General features: G+C 51.8%; 1 protein-coding gene across 2 annotated transcripts in view; it reads left to right on the top strand.

Annotated features, from left to right (window-relative positions):
* The window catches only part of NOS1 (nitric oxide synthase 1), a 152501-nt gene that overhangs the window by 90617 nt on the left and 47026 nt on the right, over positions 1-14858 (top strand). For both annotated transcript variants that reach the window (XM_045842213.1, XM_045842203.1), the window contains 4 exons: positions 10593-10721; positions 11335-11480; positions 12888-13050; positions 13745-13836. In XM_045842213.1, the coding sequence (XP_045698169.1) occupies positions 10593-10721; positions 11335-11480; positions 12888-13050; positions 13745-13836 (530 nt within the window). The remainder of the gene's footprint in view (positions 1-10592; positions 10722-11334; positions 11481-12887; positions 13051-13744; positions 13837-14858) is intronic.

Consider the following 14858-nt stretch of genomic DNA (forward strand, 5'->3'; position numbering starts at 1 on the left):
GAGGGAAAGGTGGTGAGGGCTTGCCTTGGGGCTCCTCTGAAATGCCAATTCCAAGTCCTTGGAGGGGGAGAAAGGGTCCTGGGGAGGGGGCACGACTGAGTCTTCCCGAGGTTAAGGCGGCCGAGTAGCTTCCCACTTGGGAGCCCCTGGAAGCACACACAGAGCCCAGCGGTGCAGGGGTTCCCACTCACTCCTGCATCAGCAGATGCTCCACGTGGTCCGCGAGTTCTCACCCACCACCAGCCTGTGAGACCATCCCTTCCTCTGCTGTCCGAGACGCCGTGTTCCAAGTGCCTCTCGGAAACAGAGCGGAAAGGAGCAGAGGCCTCCACGCTCGGTCACCTTTGCGTCCCAGGGCTCGGGAAGCAGCCCCATTCCCTCCTGTTAGACAGCTCCGTGGCCACGGGGCTTGGACATGTTTCCCAGCCTGAGCAAATTCACAAAAAATGCACTGTCCTTCTGTACGACCTGAGACACAGATTGAACATTGACACCATTCACGATAATCCTCTTACGTGAACATGCTACCCTGGTGAAATGGCTGGAGAGGCTCCTCTTGTCCGTTCTCCCTGCAGAACTTCAGGACAGAATCAGGGCCTCTTCCTTTCCCCTCGTACTCAGCGTCTGTATCCCTCACCTGCCTGATTTGCTCTCCTAAGGGGTCAGGGTGGAACCGTGCCCTGCTCGAGGGCAGAACGTCTGTTTCCAGATACTAATTAAGCATCAGTCCAGTCCTTGGTGGGTGCACAGGGAGTCTTGGGACGGGGGAAATGAGATTTCCGTGTGGCGTTCTTCCTCTTTTTCAGCCCGCTGCCCCTCTCTCCAGCCTCCTCCTGACAAAAGCGTTCAGGTAGTCAGATGGCTTCCATTGAAATCCCCCTCCCCACTCCCTCCGCCTCATCAGGAGCCTGGCAGTCCCTCACCCCTGGGGACACAGGGCTTGCCAGCTACTTTCCAAATGTCAGAATCTGTCGAGAAGTTTTTCTCTGTTTCCAGGTAAGTGTCAGCATCACCCCACTCTCCGGAGAGCTCCTTATGAGGCGAATGGGGAATGCTGTGGGTCCCTAGTCTTCAGAGGCTTGTGGGCCCATCTCTGCATGAGGCTCGCAAGTGCTGGCTTTGCTGAAAGCTAGAAAGGGGGCAGCCAGACCCAGCGAGGTTGTGTCCGCATGAAGGGAAACCAGCAAAGCACACTGCCCTTCGGTGACAACCCAGCGTGCCGAGGGGCAGCCTTCTAAGTCAGCCCTGACTCGCTGAGCATGACCGATGTGGGGATGAAAATAACAACTACGCTGATAACAAAGCCACCTTGTAGGGCGTGGCCATTCTCACCCTCCTACTCATTCTCCCACAGCCCCCGGTGAAACACTCAGCTCTGGAGTCAGCCTCTAACCCTTGGGGACCTTGGTCAGACAGCTAGTCTCTGCACTGAGCCTTCCATCCCCAACAGGGTCTAACGGATGCATCGAGGTGTGGGACAGACGACATGATGAAACGCTGTGTGAGACAACAGCGTCACTTAACGATGAGAATAGCTACTGTTGTGTCTTGAGCCAGGTCAGGCACTGTGCTAAGCAGTCTGCAGCTTCATTTCATTCCCAGCCCACCCCGATGAGGTGCTGTTCTCATCCCCACTTTATAGATGAGTCAGCTGAGGCACAGAGAAAGGGGTTAGTAGCTCAATGAAGGTCACATGACTAATACCTAGAGGAGGTGGGGCTTGAACCCTGGCCATAGAGCCACAAAGCCCACTCTTAACTCTATAGAGTCTGGCCCAGAGTAAGTGCTCCAAAAATGTGTATTGTTGTTGTTGTTATTATTTGGGTAATTATTATACTGCCGATGTGGGTATAGATGTATTACTAATTCCTGTACTGCTGGTGTGAGGCGGGTAGGACAAGAAGCACCATTCCTCTTTTACCGATGGCACGCTGGCAGCCCAGAAAGGGGAAGTGAGCACCCACTGACTCTTGGTGACAGAGCTGCACCTCTGTCCCTCTGCAGCCACATCGTCATCCTTGTTGATCATTCAAATCAATGTCGCGTATGGCACTCTTGCCTCCTGGGGGCCAGGCTCTGGGAATACTTGGAGGGCACAGCGGTGAGGCCAGGAGTGGAGAGGCAGGCACCCCGAGGTCCTGGACCCCATGCCCAGCCCTGTTGCCTGTGAGTTGTTAATCTGAGGATAGAGCCTCTGTTTCCACACCTGAAACATGGGTTCCCATGTAATCCAGTGAACTAGCAAATGTGCAATGGCCGAACCCAGGTTGGGCACCAAATAGGCTTTCACGAAACACTACTCAAAATGCAATGAAACTGAACGTGATCTCTGCCATGGAGAAGTTCACAGCCAAGGCATCCTCTTCCCATCATACGTGTGACTCCACCTCCAGGAATTTCCGCTTCCAAGACAGGCTTCAGACGCAGACACACACACAGCAGTCACCGCCCCGTGCTGGCTGGGCTTCCTGGGACTCTGCACAGAGGTTCCCGCCTGCTGGCTCCTTTGGCCCCAATCAAGTAGACACCTTGGGGTTCCAGGTGATAACTTCCTTCCCTGAGCCTCTTCAAAGCACTCGAGAAAGCTCCGTGTTTTGACATTAATTTCTGTCTGTGGGCGGGTGCCCCACATCCCTAGCTGTAAGTGGCTTTAAGCTCAGTTTTGCCCCCCAACTCGATCAGGCCAGCCATCACTTACTTGATGTGGCTCATCACTAGAGTTAGACACCCAGGTTGGATTTCCCCAAAAGCACCCTTAGTCCCCTCCCCTTTCCCAGGTTAGCCAGTGTTCTCCCAAGTGCCCTCGAACACAGGACAAGGACCTTCAAGAGATGCTTTCCAGGAATTTATGTTGACTAGAGACACCCTCGGGCCCTGGAGGGGAGCAGAATCCAAATCTTGCTAATGTTTTACGTCCCCTCACCTAGGCCATTACCTGCTTGGTGACCCCCTGGGTCTTTGTAGGTCACTTGCCCGGGAAACCAGCCTGGCCTAGGCGGTCAGAGTCAGGACGGAGCCAGGAAGTGGGGCCTGACTCGCCGGGTGTTTGGGTTTGGCCCTGCTGGAATTTCCACTTGTTTTGCTGTTTATTTTAATAGTGAGCATATTCAATGCACGCTGTCCCAACTGTTGTCCGAGTGGGACAATGGCATTCTGGTTTGGGAATGAGTGACACCACTGTGCATGTCCATTCAGTGCCTCAAACTGTATGCAAGTTCTTTATCCAGATAGTCCAAGTTGGGTCAAGGTCATTTTTGTCTCTTCCCTTGGCAAATTCCTATAGTGGCCAGAAACCAGAGATTCTCAGAGATCAGTAGATACGCAAACCACGTCCACTTTCTGAGGGTCCTAGGATATTTTATTTATTTTTTTTGAGATTTTATTTATTTAATTTTAAAGAGAGGGGAAGGGAGGGAGAAAAAGAGGGAGAGAAACATCAGTGTGTGGTTGCCTGTTGCACGCCCTCTACTGGGGACCTGGCCCACAACCCAGGCCTGTGCCCTGACTGGGAATCAGTCCGGAAACCCTTTGGTTCACAGGCCTGCACTTAATCCACTGGGCTAGACCAGCCAGGGCGGGTCCTAGGATATTTTAAAGCCAAAGCATAATCACAAAGCTTGTGCATTCTAACCATTCACATTTAGCGATTTAATGCTTTTAATAAACTCACCATCCAGTAATACATAGGCCATAAGATAATTACAGGATTTATTCTAAAATTAATTCATAGTACACATATACATTCTGGTCTGGTAATTGGATCACATTTAAAGTTGTCTAATAATATCTGGTTATCTCATGATGTCATTGCCATGATAAGCATCATCCCATTTGGAGAAAGAATCAACAGTCTAACCTAACGACCCCTCATGTCCACAGGCCTTTGTCTTTGGACGCAGACTGTGATGGGTATGACTCCCAAGCACCCCTTCCGTAGTCCCCCTCCACAACCTATAGAACACTGACTGTAGAATTGTAGAATTGGGGGTGGGGGAAGAGAGACACAGAGAGAGTAAGAGAATAAGCTATTTCAAGCTCCTGTGGAGTTATTATGAAGAACGAATCCCTTTAGAAATAATGCTTTGAACACACTGCAAGGAAATTAGGCTCCAAGGAATTAAACACAGTTGGTTAAGTGTTTTAAATAGCAATTTTTTAATTGCATGGGTGGGTGTGGACTTGCCAGTGTGCTGGTCTGCCTTCCCGAACCCTGAGCTGCAGCAGCAGCTCATAACTGGGTCACACGTGTTGCCCTGGGGGCGTGGTGCCCAGGGCGTGGTGCATGGAGGCATGGTGCCGGGATCTGCAGCTGAGGGCACGGTGTGTGGCATCTGGCTCCTGGTGTGGATGGCCCGCTGCCCCCATTGGAGCAGGGGCCATGCGGGACAGGCAGCTACAGGTCTATAATGCAGGAGCTGTCACTGGTATCAACGGCTACAGAAGGAGAAGCTACTCTCCTTGTACAGGTGGGACTTGCAGCTCCTGAGTCAGTTTCCCAGGGCTATCTTAACAAAGCGCCCCAAACCTGGCGGCTTAAACAACAGATATCGGTCGTCTCCCAGTTCTGGAGGCCAGAAGTCTGAAATCAAGGTGCAGGCAGGGCTGGTTCCTCTGGGGGCTGCCAGGAAGGCTCTGCCCCAGGCCCCTCTCTGCGCCCTGCCGATGGCCGTCGTCTTGTTCTCATGGCATTCTCTCTGTACACGTACATGTCTGTCTCCCAACTTCTGTTTTTTATGAAACTTCAGTCATAGGGGATAAGGCCACCCGAATGACTCACTTGAACACGACCACTTCGCTAACAATGCCAAATAAAGTCATGTTCTGAGGTACTGGGGGCTAGGACGTCAACATATGAATTCAGGAGGGACACAGTTCAGCCCATGACAGTCCCTAAGGTGCTCTGTGTCTCACAGGTGCCTCCCTCCCTGCTGTCGAGCTCCTGGCCCTGCCTCACTGTGAGGCTCTGATGGTGACAGCCCGTTAGTGGGAAGGGCAGAATGCTGGGCTTCTGTTTCTAGATCCTCCAGATTCTGATGTCTTCCTGCATTAAAACCCTGCCTCCCTGCACCCTCTCATCACTCCTGCTTTCCCTGCCCAACTTCTGCTACAAGGCGCACCCTGCACCCACTTACATGAGTAAGTGAATGCTCCCGCATCGGTGTTGGCTTTGTCCTTTTCCCTCTCGCCGTGAGGCTGTCTTCTCGCACCCTGATCTCCATCTCCTCCCTTCCTGTCCTGCCATCCTTTTCAAAACTCAACTTTGATAAGGCCATTCAGGCAGCTTCAGGGGTTCTTCATTCTCTACAAAGTCAAGACCAAAATCTCTGGCTTAGCATTTAAGGAACTCCATTTTTTTGAAATGTATTTAGATCTTATACTAGTCGTCTTGAGCTGCCATAACAAAAATGCCACAGACTGGGGAGCTTAAACGACAGGAAGTTACTTCTCACAGTTCTGGAGGCTGGATGTCCAAGGTCAAGCTGCCAGCATGGACACATTTGGTGAGGGCTCTCTTCATGGCTTGCGGACAGCCACCTTTGCTGTGTCCTCATGCAGCCTGCCTTCTGTGTGTGGGGGGGGAGAGAGATGTCTCTTCCTCTTCTTTTAAGGGCATGAATCCTATCAGATTAGGGTCCCACCCTGATGACCCCATTAACCTTATTACCTCCTAAAGACTCCATCTCCAAGTACAGTCACGTGGGGAGTTACAACTTTAACATATGAATTGGGGACACAATTGGGTCCACGGTAGCAGACCTCAAATATTTGTTGAACGTGTACCACGTGTCGGGCACTGGTCTAGGGCGTAGAGAGAGAACAGAGTGAGCAGTGGGGAGGCAGGAAACCGAATCCATACAGACAGGTACCAATCCGTAAGATGTGGATATGTACACGTACATGCACATCCAGTAACTGCAAGCAGTGAGAAGTGCTAGGAAGGAAGACGAAACACAGTAAGGGTGGAAAGGGAGCTTAGTGTAACTGAGGTGTGGCGTCGTTTTAACAAATGATCGGGAAAGATTTCTCGTGGTGACATCTAAGGAGATGGAGACGTGTCACGTTACTCAGAGTGCAACCAGTGGAACTCGTTGCTGTAGCTCAGGGGTCTGCAAGGTTTTTCCATGAAGAACGAGATAGGAAATACGTTTGGCTCCATGGACCCTACCATCTTGGCCTCTGTCACCACTGCTTTCTCTATCATTGTCTTGCAAAAGCAGCCATAGACAATATAGAAACAAGTGAACGTAGCTGTGTGCCAATAAAACTTTATTGGTGGACACTGAAATCTGAACTTCCTGTAGCTTGCATGTATCATGAAATAATCTTCTTTTGATTTTTTTTTTTTTTTTTTTTTTTTTTACTTAAGCTAAAAAATGGAAAAAACCATTCTTAGCTCATAGGAAGTATCAGAGCGGGGGACAGGCCAGATATGGCCCGTGGGCCACAGTCCACAGACCCCTGCGGCTGTAAGGTGCTTCTCCCAGTTGTGGGGTGAGGCTGGGGACCCATGCAGGGCCCAGAACCCAAGTTCCTGGCACACAGTAGGTACTCCACATGTGTTTGTTGAAGGAGGGAAAGAAGGGAGAGGAGGGGGGAAAGAATCCGGTGTCAGAAAGTCCTACAACAAGCACCCTGGCTGCTGAGGCCCGGTTGGGAGTGTTGTCCCGTAACCGAAGGGCTGCCGGTTCTGTCCCCAGTCAGGGCACATACCTAGATGGCAGGTCCAATCCCGGGTCCGGACGCATATGGAAAGCAGCCAGTCCATGTTTTTCTCACACGTCGATGTTTCTTTCTCCCTTCCTCTCTAAAAAGTAGATCAATAAATAAGCTGTTTAAAACAAAGAATGAGATCCTAGAGGCATGAATTCCTGGTGTGGAGCCCCAGGCTGACACTGGCTTCACCTAGCTGTCTCTTCTCGGGCTCCACGACCGTGTCCTCGGGCCTCTGCGAAGCTGCTGAGTTGCCATTGCCGTAGCCGTAGCCTTTGAAACGCCCGCAAACTCAGAGCCCTCTCTCCGCATCTGTGAGCGGGCAGCCTCCCACAGAGCACTTACCAGATCAGATCAGTGCCTCCTGCCGCCTGGAAAGCTTCCATTGTCCACCCCAGACACCAGTCCGGAAAAGCACACGTGCAGCCACGGCCCAAAGCCCGCTTGTGCCCTGTCCCGGCATAATGACTCACAAGTGCCACTGATCTGCATTTTTCACCAGAGTGCTCGGGTCCCCACTCAGAAGAGTCATTTGCATCCTCCGTCCAGGGCTGCTGACTGCTATATTAATCTCCCATTTGTCCCCTCTTGAGTCATCTAATATTACTGCTGGCTAATTAAAACATCAAAGCCCCAAGTACAACAGCCCTGCCGGAGGCCTCCTAATGGTGGGTTTCGAGTGTGCGGTTCAGCACAGCCCGGGGTGGAGAGTGGCAAGCCGGGCGCTCGGGCCCCCAATTACTCGGCTCGTAGTGACCACCCCTTGCACATCTGGAGCCTCAACAGATGGCCTCTTTCACTCGGCCTGTTAGCTCTGCGCCCTGCAGCGAAGGCTGGAGGCGCCCACCCGCCAGCCACACCCCACACCACCTCCTCCTGCCTCCCTGCGCTCCCCCTCCCCTCGTCTCCTCGAGTGCTGGGTCCTGGCCTCACCCCATGCCAGCACCATCTCCACTATCCCCCCAGGATTCCAGTCGCTCTGGGGTGTTAGCGTGGACGGTCCAGACAGTTTCTAAGCTGGCTGCGTGATGCCTGGTATTGACGGAGGATGCCCAGGTGCCTGCCGCTCGGGCGGGGGAGGACTGTGGGCTCCTTCTGGTTGTTGGCCCCATCAGAGGAAGTGGTCACAACAGAGGCCTGCCCAGATGGGACTCCCATCACCTTCTTGTCTGCCGGAGGAGACAGCGGTGGAGACAGAATCCTAAAGAGGGTTTAGAATGCCTTTGGAAGCCTTCAGAGGAGGTGGAGTGGTTTGTGCGCAGCCTCGCACGGGGACACACGTGAAACACAGTCCAGCCGGACAGGAAGTGCCGAAGGGGGACTGGGGGAGGGATGCATCCAAATCCATGTTCTCCTGCTCCCGGTCTGGTCGTGGTGTGGTGGTGATGCTTATAGCAGTTGCAGCAGCAATAGTGCTAGACATTGTGCTAGAATTAGCGGAATAATCACACCGATTGTAGGAAGTAATGGCTAACGTTTAGGAGGCAACTGCCATCGTCCAAGTGAGGGAGGACGGTGGCTCGGACAGGGGAGCGGAGGGATTCCGGAGCGATTTAGAAAGCTGTGGTGGAGGGGCGTGGGGGTGGGTTCAGATGGAAGGTGACGAGGAGGGTGTCCAGGGCAGCTCCCACCTGTGGCCTGCACAGAGGTGTGGAGAGCGGTGCCCGGCACTGAGATGGGAACCCCTGGGGATGACTGGGCCTGGCCAGGGCAGGGAGGGGTGGGAGGCCGTGAGTCAGGCCCCTGCCGTCTGTTCGCTGCCACTGCTCCCTGCACTGTGCTGCAGCTGTCTTTCCTAACGGTGTGTACTCGCCTGCTTCCTGTCCCCAAACTCTGGCACGGCGGCAGGGGTGCTTGAGCCCAGAGCTGGCCACTGGCCGGCAGGTGGCTGCAATAGGCCTCTCCCCTCAGGACCTCTGCCCAGGCTGTTCTCTCTGCCTGCAAGACCCTGCTGCTCTCCTCTTTTCTCTGGCTAACACCAACTTGTCCTGCAGGTCTTGACTGAGAAGCCGAATGTCTAGGTCAGGTGCCTCTTGCATGTGCTTCCACGGTCCCCTCCATCCTGTCAGTGTCCCATGTTGTTGCACCCATTGCTCTCGATTGGAGTGGCTCATTCACTAGTGAGTCCCCTTCTCGTTGGATGGTGAACTCCATGAGGGCAGAGATCACATCTTTCTACTTTGTCACAGTAGTCCTGCTCCTCGCCGCCTTGCCTAGCCCATCGGAGATACTCAGTAAACCCATGCTGAATGAGTGAGTGATGAGCGAGTTAATGAGTGAATTAGGCATGATGGTCAAGAGGGGGTTGTCACACAGTTAGGGGCGTGGTTTGAGAGTCGGACTGCCAGGAGTTGATTCCTGGCTCTAGCTTACTAGCTCTGTGATCTTGGACAACGTGGTTAACCTCCCTGTGACTTGGTTTTCTCATCTGTGAAATGGGGATAATAAGGTTTTTGCTTAGCACTTACTAAGTGCTCGCTGAGTGGCAGTTTTCAGTAGTAGTCTTTCAGAGTTCTCTGTGACTTCTGTCCTGGACTTAGCCCATTCGGTGTTAATCCACGGCTCCCTCACCCACCTCAAGCCCTCCAGGCTGATGTAATGTGGCCCCTACCTCCTTTCTGACCTCATTGCCTTGTACTCGCCATGACTCATCACTCCAGCCACACTGGTCGATTTGCTGGTCCTTCGAACTTAGTGTGCTCACCTCTGCCTCAGAGCCTTTGAACTTGCCTTTTCCCCCTCCACTTAGTCACTGTCACCTCCCTCTATTTCATATTCTTAGCGCCACCTGAAGTTATATTGTCTGTGTATTCTTCTACCTACTATCTCCATTTCTCCCACGACAGTGCTCCAGAGGGTCAAGGACTCTGTCTGCCTTGTTCACCAGAGTGTCCCCCGTGCCTAGCAGCACCAAACACATTGAGGGGGCCCAAAGTATAGCAGCTGAAGGTGTGAATGCCCTGCCTCAAGGTCACTGCCCTTTGCTCTGTCCTTTGTCATGAGTGTCACTTAAAATTGGCTCTTCTCCCCTCCCCTGCTCAGCTGTCGCATCAGGGTTGCCTGCTGCCTCCCCTCACACGTTGCAGAGGGACTGATGCTTGTCTGATGCGCAGGCACACCTCCGCCCACCAGGTAGACAGCTGCTCAGAAATGCCCGAGATGGAATGTGGTCCTCATCCATGAGTCTGAAATGGAGGGGCCACCCCTGCTCAGTCCAGGACTTCTTCGCCCTCTCCTGCTGGGAAGTTCGCTTACAGTGGTGAAGGCAAATGGAGAACTGCAGGTGTTTAAGACAGAGGGAGCAGGAAATGCAAAGGCCCTGAGACAGGGACATGCCTGGCATTTTCGAGAAGCAGAAACCTGAAATTTGGGGAAAATGTTCTGTGCAAATCTTTCTAATTTAAAACACCTGTTTTCCCACTACTTGCTAGAAACGGTGAGTTTGGACTGTAGCAGGGAGACCCAGAAAATGAGCTTGACCCAGTGTCAGGTTTGTAGCCCTGAGGGCTTAATTCTTCAGAGAAACTGATGGAGTCCTTTGGATCGCTTATTCATTCAGCAAACATTCACTGAGTCCCTGCTGTATGCCCAACGGGTCAAGGCACCAGGGAGCTCCCGACCACATTTGGGCTCCTGACCCCAGTCCCCAGAGCAGAACCCAAAAGGCTCTTCCACGACATCTCCTTTTGCATCAGTGGCAGGGCCAGGTTCCCAGACACCTTGCATGTGTCAGCCAAGGAGAGTGAGACCCCTCTCTCTGTGCAGACAGTGGGTAACTCTGAGTAGACTCCAGCAAGAGCAACACCTCTCCCGTCCCCGTGGAGACAACATCCCAGTGCCCTCAAGACCTTGCCTAACATCCTCTCTTGTTCTCTCCTCAGTCCCCTGCTTCGGGAAAACAGTCCCCCACAAAGAATGGCAGCCCCTCCAAGTGCCCCCGCTTCCTCAAGGTCAAGAACTGGGAGACTGATGTGGTTCTCACGGACACCCTCCACCTTAAGAGTACATTGGTGAGTATCTCAGGAGGGTGTAGACCAGGATTTACCAACCTCAGCACTACCCACATTTGGGACCGGATAATTCTTTGTGGGGGGGGGACTGCCCTGTGTATCCACCCAGGGGACAACTGGCAATATCTGAAGACATTTGGGATTGTCACAGCTTCTGGGCTGATACCTAGTGGATTACAGGTAGTAATGAAAGAGGCTCAGTCTCTTGATGGAGAGTTGCTATAAAGTCACATGGCAAAGGGTGTGAGTATAGGGAGGGGGAAATTGGGGCTATCTTTTGCAATCAGTGTACCTTAGATGTGCCCAAACAAGTCCCTGTAGCCACTCTGCTAGCACCTTGGGCGTCAGTACCAGGGGAATGCTGGTCACAAAGCCCCTCTGCCCCACTTTGAGTAGAGCAAATGTTTTCAGAACCTTAAAATGCTGCTTAGGGTTCTTTACCTTGGCCGATGACCACGTCCAACCGTGATTTGAAGCTGGTACTTGAGAAAGCTCCCTTGGGAGCTCAAGGCCAGGTAAACCCCACCATGGATATCCACTGCGAGTCCGCAGCCCGATACCTGCCATGCTTGGGCAAGACCAGGTGACAGCCCGCCTCTCCCTTGCCGCCCAGGAGACGGGATGCAGCGAGCACATCTGCATGGGCTCCGTCATGCACACCTCTCAGCAGTTGCGGAGGCCGGAAGACATCCGCACTAAGGAGCAGCTCTTCCCTCTCGCCAAAGAGTTTATCGATCAGTACTACTCGTCCATTAAAAGGCAAGTTCACGCTGACACTGGGGAGCCTGGGGTGAGTGACCAAGTGCTAGGGACGAAGACCTCAGTTCCACTTCAGTGCCACCTTTGCAGGCAGCTGAACCCAGACCTGAGCATGAGGCCTCTGCCCGCCACGTGGGCCCCCACATGTTTTTGTTGGGTCTTCATTTGAAACATTTCAAGCAATTCCACACCCAGGCGTACACCCTAGAGAAACGTGCACACTTGTGCACGAGAAGGCACACATAAAAAATGTTCACTGGAACATTGTTATAACAGAAAAAAAATTAAAATTAAAGAACCAGCTGGAAACCACCTCAACACCCTCTGACAGGAGAATCCATTAAAGAATGTGGTGGTTTCCATATGAAATACTATACAGCTGTAAAAAATGAATGGGTTAGAACTCTGTGTGCCTGCAGGAATGAAGCTCATGAAAGAAAGGACACGTTAAAGCATACAGTCAGCATCACCATTTATGGAAACATTTAAAAAAATTTAGATTTTTTATTTGTTTATTTTAAGAAAGAGAGGAAGGGAAGGAGAAAGAGGGAGAGAAACATTAGTGTGTGGTTGCCTCTGGAGCACCCCCTACTGGGGACCCGGTCTGCAACTCAGACAGGTACCCTGACTGGGAATCGAACCAGCAACCCTTTGGTCCTGAGGCCTGCACTCAGTCTACTGAGGTATACCAGCCAGGGCTTATGTAAACATTTTAAACATGCAGAACATTACTAGACATATATTTAATATATGCAGTACTATATATAGTAATACTATATATGCATGTTGGCAAAAGTATGAGAATGGTTAATGCCACATTCAAAATAGCAGTCACTTCTAGGAAGGACGTGAGCTATTACGGGGAAGTAGTTATCAAGGATTAATAATAATAGTTCTTATTTATTGCTTCTTATAATATTCTTATGTATTATTTCCTAGACTTGGGGCATGAGTGTTCATTATATTATTTTTTATGCCTTTTTATAAGTCCAAAATTTTTCATAATAATTTTTTTTACTTTCTAAAATTGAATTCATTGCCATCATTTAAAATTAGAAGTTTCCTTTTAAAAAAATTAACTTCTGGTTTCATCTGAAAGATCAGGCAGCAGCGGGCCCCCATCACTCTGTGACAGCTGGGTGGAGCAGAGGGTGTCCGTCCCCGCTGGACCAGGCAGGGGCTCACCTGCTTGCCGCAGTCCCTGCCCAGCCAGTGCACTCACTGCTGCACCTTTGTGGGCATTTTAGTTTGCCGTCTCTGCTTCATGCTTGAACTATATTGCGTCCAGAAATCAACTCGGAGTTTCTGTGGCTTCTGGCCTCCTAGAATAGCTCCTTCCTTTCACCAACCTCTAGTTTTGGGAGAGAAGGTGACACTCCTACCTCTCTGTGCCCCACCCCCACTCAGATTTGGCTCCAAAGCCCACATGGAGAGGCTGGAAGAGGTGAACAAAGAGATTGAAACCACCAGCACCTACCAGCTCAAAGACACGGAGCTCATCTACGGGGCCAAGCATGCCTGGAGGAATGCCTCCCGCTGCGTCGGCAGGATCCAGTGGTCCAAACTGCAGGTAGGCCGTGAGGCTCAGATTCCTGACGAGCCCTTCGGTGGAGGGGGTGACGGGTAGAGGGGGGAGGGATGAGCTTCACAGTGGCTCGGCTCCTACCAACGGCATCTGGAGGCCACGGTGAACTACCAGACGGTCGTCATGGGGTCCCAGATTCTTAGGTCATGGCCAAACCTGGCTTAGAGTCATGTCTTCTTAAGCCAACACAGTAAACACTGTGTTCATTTTTTAAATGAATTTGCATACCTCTTGGTTGGACTTATACACTCCATTTTACTACAGACCCCACCACTCCCTTTTGTGTTACACCTACTGTCTTTGTTTGTCTATATGATTTGCCTACTCACTCAAAACATCAGAGTCTATGTCCCCTGGTATGATTTTTTTTTCCTCTGAGGAATAGTTTCAAGTTGGAAGTAGATTAGTTTTCAAACTCAAGGGTTTCTTGTTTGGTTTTTGTTTTGTTTTTTAATTGCTGGTAGCCTTATAGGAACCAATAACTAGCCCACTATGTCTCTGCTCTCCTCACCTTCCCTTTGCCACATCACCCACGCTCCATGCCTACATTTACGGGGTTTTCCTGGTTCGATGGGGCTGCAGCTGGAGTGGCTCCGGGCTCTCCTCCAATGGGAAAGGCTGCCCTAGGGGAGCCGAGGAGGGATGGGAGGCCACCAATCGCATGATGCTCCTCTTCCAGGTGTTTGATGCCCGAGACTGTACCACGGCTCATGGGATGTTCAACTACATCTGCAACCACATCAAGTATGCCACCAACAAAGGGAACCTCAGGTGAGCTGACCAGCTTGGGGGAGGGGAGTCCCCCAGCACTGACTCTGAGGTCTGGAGTTGGCTCACCTGCCAGGGAAATACTCCCCTCACCCTCTCGGGGAGATAGAATAAGCTGGGAGTGGTGGCCTAGCATCCTCTGTTCCATCACCTTGTCCCTTGTCTTTGGGAGAAACAGACCCCCGTGTGTTTGCAAAGCTACAGCAGGAAGGGATGTTTCCCATTCCTGGGAACAGGAGAATCCCATTGCCAGAGGTGACCTGCTTTTGCCAGCTCCCGCTCTGCTGCCTGGAACAGCCTCAGAATCCCCCTTGGTCGAAAAAGCAATTAATTTTTCTTCCTGCTGCTGTGGGGACCGCTTTGTCAGGTTCCACTGAGCCAGCTCCTCTCACCCCACTTGAAGAACAAAGCCACCAGGAGCAGGCCAAGACAGGAAGGCCGGGTGTGGTCTGGTGGCTTTCACACTGGCACGTTGCAGTTGGGAAAGGAGCAGCTGGAAGGGCACAGCTGGAGCCCCACAGACGGGCGGTGATCCTTATTAATGCTGCCCACTCAGTCCCCTGCCCTGATCTGTGCCCAGCTCCTGAGGACCAGCCCCATCTCGAGGCCACTGCAGGGATATTCCCATGAGCCCCCAGGCCACACTGAGCTCATCCCCAAAGTGGTTTGTTGGCATGAAGCATGGGTTCTCTTGCATGAGTCTTTTCCTTGAGAAGGAAACAGTACTTGGCAGCTGAGCCTGCCGGTAGGAGAAGGGCCTGTAACCCAAGCCCAGGGCCTGCGTGGGGAATTAGCACCGTGGACTCGTGAACAACACGGTTTCAAGTGCACAGGCCACTTGGACACAGACGTTTTTCAAGAAATGCATAAGATGTACTTTTCTCTTTCTAGTGATTCTTTAAATAGTATTTTTTGCTTCAGCTTGCTTCAGTCTAAGAATATAGAATTGTAATACATGTAACCCACAAAGCATGTTGGTTGTGTGTGTTCTCGGTAAGGCTCTCAGGCAACAGCAGGCTGCTGGG

The sequence above is a fragment of the Phyllostomus hastatus genome, unplaced genomic scaffold, assembly GCF_019186645.2.
Source record: "Phyllostomus hastatus isolate PE091 unplaced genomic scaffold, TTU_PhHast_1.1 phas_contig_1162, whole genome shotgun sequence".
Lineage (NCBI taxonomy): Eukaryota > Metazoa > Chordata > Mammalia > Chiroptera > Phyllostomidae > Phyllostomus > Phyllostomus hastatus.